This window comes from Phalaenopsis equestris, unplaced genomic scaffold (genome assembly GCF_001263595.1).
Source record: "Phalaenopsis equestris unplaced genomic scaffold, ASM126359v1 Scaffold000715, whole genome shotgun sequence".
Classification (NCBI taxonomy): Eukaryota; Viridiplantae; Streptophyta; class Magnoliopsida; order Asparagales; family Orchidaceae; genus Phalaenopsis; species Phalaenopsis equestris.
In genome coordinates this window covers 449047-456880 of record NW_018165155.1, presented here as the reverse complement: position 1 = coordinate 456880, position 7834 = coordinate 449047, and the positions used below count along the sequence as shown (strand labels likewise).

At 33.7% G+C, this 7834-nt stretch overlaps 1 protein-coding gene across 1 annotated transcript in view; it reads right to left on the bottom strand.

Moving 5' to 3' along the window:
* Positions 1–655: 655 nt before the first annotated feature.
* The window catches only part of LOC110030407 (ribosome maturation protein SBDS), a 67531-nt gene continuing 60352 nt past the window's right edge, over positions 656–7834 (bottom strand). The window contains exon 5 of the mRNA XM_020733105.1: positions 656–1258. Coding sequence (XP_020588764.1) covers positions 821–1258 — 438 coding nt within the window. The 3' untranslated portion in view covers positions 656–820. The remainder of the gene's footprint in view (positions 1259–7834) is intronic.

Sequence of the window (7834 nt, the reverse complement as noted above, 5' to 3'; positions counted from 1 at the left end):
TACATTGCCTCGTTGCTTTCCAAGCTTTTTCTTGTTTTAATCATCTCAGAGGTGTTGCATTTAAGCTCCATTAAACAGAGGCCTCCCTCTGCCAATAGACTTATAACTCTTATCTGAAAATTAAAATCCCTTTCAGAATCATTCCAATTATAAACTACACTTGAGCAAAATTGAATTGCTGCTTTTACATATTTGCAAAATGATACATAACCTGTAAAGGGAAAATGAAAAAAAACAAAAAAAGGTTACAAAATAGGAGGATTTGCATCCATACCCCTCAATTCCTATATATTTACACATCTAACACCTAAAATACCTAAAATTCAATTTTTACATCCTAAAATTCAATTTTTACATACATGCCACTTTACCTATGCAGGAAAAAAAAGGTGTATTTCACTTTTTACAACTTAAAATTGTGGCAAGGATTTGAGTGATAAAAATGTAAAAAAAAATAAAGTTTAGGAGTTAGATATGTAAATACATAGGAATTGGATGGTATGCATGTAAATGCCTCTAAAAAATAACAATAATTTCAAAGATTAAAAAAAAATGCGCGTCCCGGAGCTCGACAATAATATTACAAAACAAATCTACATTTGAATTTTATTGAAACAAAGGAAAAAATCACAGGCAAACAAGTTTGTAAAACCAATTAACCCAAGAAACTTTAAAGAGACCACATTTACAATTTAAGCATCTCAAAATAGAAGCTCAAATAAACATAATCAGTTGGCATAATAGTATCAAAATATAAATTAAATAGTATATAAGGGCATATAAAAATCACAGCTTGTGCCAATCATACATTATTATCACCTTAAAATGAGTAATCCTTGAGACCTGCATCCATATCATTCAGTTGCATCTCAGCCAAGCATTCCTCAGCGCTTAAAGGAGGAAGCTGCCGCGTTTTCCTTCTCAAATTATGCTTGTGCCAGTCACTTTTAAAGTGCTCTCTGTACTGTTTAACATCTCCCACAATTGCATCACATGTGCTGCATTTGTTTTGCTTGATCTGTTCTTCTGTAGTTTTATTTTCACTTGAGATATTATTGCTCATAATTTTCTTCCCCAGTTCAGCTACAGCTTCAGTTTCTTGGACAGAACTTGATTCAAGGTCTTTTGCATTATCATATAGGTAGACATTGGTATCCCCTTCCAGAAATACAGATACAGCAAGTATTTCCAACTTCCCTTGAAAGCCGCGAACGAAAGCGTCGCAATCTCGAAAATGTCCTGGATCTATTTCGCAAACCTGAACCAAAATTATAAAATTAACAAAAAAAAAACGAGTTAAAAAAATGCCATTTTGAGAAAAAAAAAGGGACAATAAACAAGAAAGGATCATTTGCATGGAAAAAAAAACTGCTGAAAAGATTTTAAATGAAAGCATTCATTGCCCAAATTTTAACCAAGAAAAAATTGACAACTCGGTTCAAGATTTTTCAGAGCTTCATTACTTCTCAAATCATTTCAAGTTATGCTCAAATCAAACCACCTCTTTTTCATACATTCAAAAACTATTTTTACTGAAACTAAAGATTTAAATTAAGAAAAGAGGAAAAGTAGCAATCAAGATGTTGAAATGGGCCAACAAAAGTATGTGAATGAGCATTTTCCTTTTTAGAATATACACAGAAAGAAAATTCTTAACCATTATAAAACAAATCAAAGATTCGAGAGGCATGCAACATCACACACTACATCCAAAATGCCTTTCTTTTATATATAAAGGGGTGGGTGGGTCACACCCCAACTGACCCCGCTTTTTGGTCAACCGTAGTGCAACAAAGACGAACCATTTGGTCATGACTAAATTCTCATCAACACTCGTCCTAAGTTGCATGATCAGGACTCAAGCTGATGAAGTAGTCTAACTAAATCGCTGCAAACATATATAATACATTTCATTCATATTCATATACTTGGAAGTGTGGAAAATCATATTTAGAAAATATATATCTATACAAAACTGTTAAATCCAATAAAACAGAACTACGTACTCAAAAGTTTGTGCAAGCTCCCAAATCAATATAATGCAAAAGTTATATAAGTCATGTTTAGCTACTCGACTCGGTGCTCCTTACCCCTTCCTGAAAGTCAACAACGTAGAGTGAGCTACAATAGCTCGACGAAATAAGCAAGTTAGAGAAAAATTTTACAGAAGAAAAAGAAACATACATGATCACATGTACATGTCTACAACACGTCATAACATGCTATAATCATATAAAATATGTAAAAAAAAGCATATAATGTATGAAGTCATGATTGTTGCATAAAACCTGCATGTCATAGGCATAGCACGGTAATTATAGAAATGTCACTTGTAATTTTGTCTCAATTATTTTCATGTAATATCATGTCAATGGGTCGTCACCCAGTTTAAATGCTACATTAATTATTGATAAATGTTGGGCTCCCCTCAACTTAGCATTTATAAATAGCCCCTTGGAACCAATGGATCCCTATATTTCGTCCTCGTTTGATCCCAACGGTTCCCGAAATTTCGTCCTCGTCTGAACATCAGGAGTCGGGAATCTTATCGCTTCTATCATCTATACTTGCAAACATTCATGTAATAACTGACCTAACATCACTTGTGACATTTCTTAAATCATAATTTCTATAACAAACATTCATCATAAGCATTTTATATATCATATGCATCAATCAGAGTAAATGAATACCTGCATATAATGATTTCACAATCATATTCATGAAACTCATAGCATATGAAAATCATAGGTATTGTAAGGTATAAATCAAATTTGCATTCAAACGGTTTATGCAGGAATTTATCAACAATATGCAGAAAATATTAAAAACAATTACTTCAAATACAATCACATGAAAACATACAAATAGTTGATTTCCTTATATTAACGCAAGATTATTTTACCTGAATTGACAGAGCAGCCCTAGGACAAATTTCCCCAATCTCGACTCGAGCTCGCTGCCAAGTGCAAACAACCTGAAGTTTGTAATCCCTGAATAACTCATGAAATTCATAATTGAGATCATAATTTAACCTCAAATATGATCGGGCTTTAACTTGCCTTGAAAAAGCTTATCAACATAAATATGTCTCAATACCTTTCTATTCTATTCTCTTCTTCCTTTTCCCTCAACCCTTCCCCAGCTCTTCAATTGGACCTACAAGTGAGAGTAGCTCTTAGTTCCACAATCCCTTAGTTGTTTCCGCAAAGCTTTAGTAACAGGGAACACACATAATGCCTCAATTCATGGTAAATGAAAAAATAAAATCATAGGGAAGGAAAGGAATGTTTGAAATATCATGAAAGATGACCTTCTACCTTTCGTTTTCTCCTTGGAACCCGGAATCACATGATTACGCTTCTTGCGGTTGCGCATATCTCGCCAGATACATAGACTGAGCAAACATTCCCACGAGAGGAATGAATTGGGAGGAATGGGGCGTTCATGAAGCTTCCTATGCATTATTAACCATCACCATCCCCCCACCCAACCACCACCACCGAACAATGAATCTCAGCCACTTGATTGCATCCCATGGCTGGAAATCGCAAAGGTCAATGCCCACAGTGTCGAGGGAGAGATCAGGAAGTTAATTAAGATTAATGAAGTTTAATTAAAGTTTCATTTTATAATTTTATATCTTCTCATATGTTTAAAATTCATGTATAACGTTATTTATCAAATTGATTAGTTCAAGAAGTACAATTTTATAAAATTGACTCGATATAAATCTGAGAGATATAAAAATTGAGATATTTTTAAAATTGTCAAAATTTTATTTGTTTTCTCAAAATTGCATTGCATTTCTCCCATCATAAAAACTATGTCCTCAAAATTTCTAAATTTACTAGAAAAGAAAAAGATATTTTTGTTGCATTTATTTTTTTTCCCCATGTTATTTCTTTTTATGGCCTGCATTTTCATTTTATCTTAACAAAAGAAATATGTCTGGCCCTCAACTTCTTAACTTCTATTTCTACACAAATACTTCCCAACATCACTACATTAATCAAAGAATATTGTGCATTCTTATCACAAGAAAAATAAATAGACTTATCGCCAAGCAAACTGATTTCACACGCCTGTTCCAATATTCAATTCTAGCAAAATTCTTTACTAATCAGTTCAACCCCAATATGTCTGAATTTGTATTATGATTAATTCTTCTTGCAACTTTCTATCAGAAATAAGAATATGCACAAAACAATTCTTTTTTGGGTAGAAACCAATTCCCGAAGGCATACTAACACACAAGGCATAAGTAAAATACATAATATCAACGAATAAGCTGACAAAAAACCCTTCAAAAATGAAAGAATGCAATGAACCTGAACCGAATAAATAGTCATTGATTTAAAATCAGAAGCATGCATATAACCACTTCTTCATATTATTTAGCTTCTCAAGGGTTTAGTGCAAAAACTTTGGTCTTCGTCGGTTGCTCATTTCTACGCTCTGAAGCTTCACCCCTTTGTTAAGTTGAATGATTTCCCAAAAAATGAATTTTGCATGATTGGTCATCTTCCAAAAGTTTTCTGGGTTGACCTGATCCATTAAATGTTGGTAGTATGATCTCTTTCCTTTTCCTATGAGCAGCACATCTATTGTTGCCCTGATTGCCCACATCTATACTTTTCTGAACTCATTAAGCACTACCCAAAATATCTTTTTCTACACTTTTCACAAACTGACATTTTTGACTGCGGTTGCTTCTAGTTAACTTCTGATTTAAGCTTCTTGCTTTGATGTTCTTCTCCCTTGTCGAAAACTTTTCGTTTGCTCGCTTGGGATTGTCAACACCGATTGAGGAAGTTCAGCTCATTTTCAATTTTTCTAACCCTTTCTACTAGCATTGAGAAATCATTTGTTTCAAAAGGAGTCGAAGTTAATCTCAACTAATCTCTGAGGGCGCGCAAAAACCTGCAACATTTTTTTTCCTGGGTACTGACATAATAGGGTGCATATCTAGAAAGAGAAGTAAATTCCATTTTATATTGCAATGCTAATCAGGTTGAAGGCGGAATGAATCAATCGTTGAAGACTTAATAAATTCATTCCATTGAGTCTATAGAAGAGATGTCAGCTTAAATTTCTATGTTGTGCCCACTACCACCTCTTCGCCTCTCCTGGCATGAAAATGGCTAGCACCACTCTCCCATCTCTGGACAAATCAAATATCCAAAATCTTTCTTATCTTTAATAGTCAATCTTCAGTAGTTATAGGGTCGTTAACACATTTAAATTCACGTGCCTTGAATGTTCAAAAAATCTTTGAATATTGATATGTCTCATATATTATCTTCAGATTTAAGCACTGCGTTGGTAGAAGATCCTTCAATAGTAGTCATTTTGTTCGAAATTTCATGAAAGATGACCTCCTACCTTTCGTTTCTTCTTGGAACCCCGAATCACATGATTACGCTTCTTGCGGTTGCCCATATCTCGCCAGATACATGGACTGAGCAAACATTCCCGCGAGAGGAAGGAATTGGGAGGAATGGGGCGCTCATGAAGCTTCCTATGCATAATTAACCATCACCATCCCCCCCAGAATTCACATTTTAATAACTTCGCATGTGTTTTATTCTGAATCTGCACTCAATACTATCATAAGATGTTTGGCATGATCATCACCAATCCTTGAATACGTTAGAATATCACCAATAGAGATAATGACAAACTGATCTACATAAGACTTAAATATTTGATTCATGAAGTTCATGAACACGACAGGAGCATTCGTTAATTCAAAAGGCAGAACAAAGAATTCATAATGACCATATTTGGTCTTAAAAATTATCTTAGTTACATTTACCTACTTAATTGTAACTTGATATTCTGATCTCAGATCAATTCAGAAAAATACAAAAGTGTCTTGCAACTGATCATACAATTCATCAATCATGAATAATGGATATTTATTCTTGATTGCCACCTTATTTAGCTCTCTATAATCAATGCATAATCACATAGATCCATCTTTCTTCCTGAAAAATAATGCTGGAGCACTCCAAGGTTAATTGTTTGGCCTGATAAAACTAGGATATTTTCAATTCCCGCTTTCACTGCATTAATCAAAGAATATTATACATTCTTAACAATTGGAATTTGGTATTGAACTAGGATGTTGTTCAATTCCCGCACATTTTTATGCAAAACTTCTAATTTAGCTAGAAACACCAGTTCACCATTTCACAAATACTTCCCAACATCACTACATTAATCAAAGAATATTGTGCATTCTTATCACAAGAAAAATAAATAGACTTATCGCCAAGCAAACTGATTTCACACGCCTGTTCCAATATTCAATTCTAGCAAAATTCTTTACTAATCAGTTCAACCCCAATATGTCTGAATTTGTATTATGATTAATTCTTCTTGCAACTTTCTATCAGAAATAAGAATATGCACAAAACAATTCTTTTTTGGGTAGAAACCAATTCCCGAAGGCATACTAACACACAAGGCATAAGTAAAATACATAATATCAACGAATAAGCTGACAAAAAACCCTTCAAAAATGAAAGAATGCAATGAACCTGAACCGAATAAATAGTCATTGATTTAAAATCAGAAGCATGCATATAACCACTTCTTCATATTATTTAGCTTCTCAAGGGTTTAGTGCAAAAACTTTGGTCTTCGTCGGTTGCTCATTTCTACGCTCTGAAGTTTCACCCCTTTGTTAAGTTGAATGATTTCCCAAAAAATGAATTTTGCTTGATTGGCCGTCTTCCAAAAGTTTTCTGGGTTGACCTGATCCATTAAATGTTGGTAGTATGATCTCTTTCCTTTTCCTATGAGCAGCACATCTATTGTTGCCCTGATTGCCCACATCTATACTTTTCTGAACTCATTAAGCACTACCCAAAATATCTTTTTCTACACTTTTCACAAACTGACATTTTTGACTGCGGTTGCTTCTAGTTAACTTCTGATTTAAGCTTCTTGCTTTGATGTTCTTCTCCCTTGTCGAAAACTTTTCGTTTGCTCGCTTGGGATTGTCAACACCGATTGAGGAAGTTCAGCTCATTTCAATTTTTCTAACCCTTTCAACTAGCATTGAGAAATCATTTGTTTCAAAAGGAGTCAAAGTTAATCTCAACTAATCCGCAACATTTTTTTCCTGGGTACTGACATAATAGGGTGCATATCTAGAAAAAAGAAGTAAATTCCATTTTATATTGCAATGCTAATCTGGTTGAAGGCGGAATGAATCAATCATTGAAGACTTAATAAATTCATTCCATTGAGTCTATAGAAGACAGGCAATCTTCAACAGTTATAGGGTCGTTAAGACATTTAAATTCACGTGGCTTGAATGTTCAAAAAATCTTGAAATATTGATGTCTCATATATTATCTTCAGATTTAGGCACTGTGTTGGTAGAAGATCCTTCAATAGTAGTCATTTTGTTAACCACTTACGATATCAGATATATAATGTCATATAACTTGGTGGCCCTAGTTTCTTTATTAACCCTGTTCTAATTATTATTTTTATTCAAGATATTTTCAGCTTTTACTTCTTATTCTACAATTAGCCAAGGAGACTGACCCTCGGTAATTTTTAATTCTCATTCAGATATATTCATCTATATTCCACAATTTATTATTCAAATGCAATTTATCATATAATAATTATGTCGTGCATGCATGATACCTTAAATCTTAAGGGTTGCCCACCTCAAATAAATCAACCTAGAGTTTTGTATAAATCAATTCATATTTGATAAACATTCTTCTTTTAAATCCAGCACGCTTTCATCATTATGCTCATTTAACAACCTGCTATGATACCACTTACTATCACACCCCAACTATCCCCC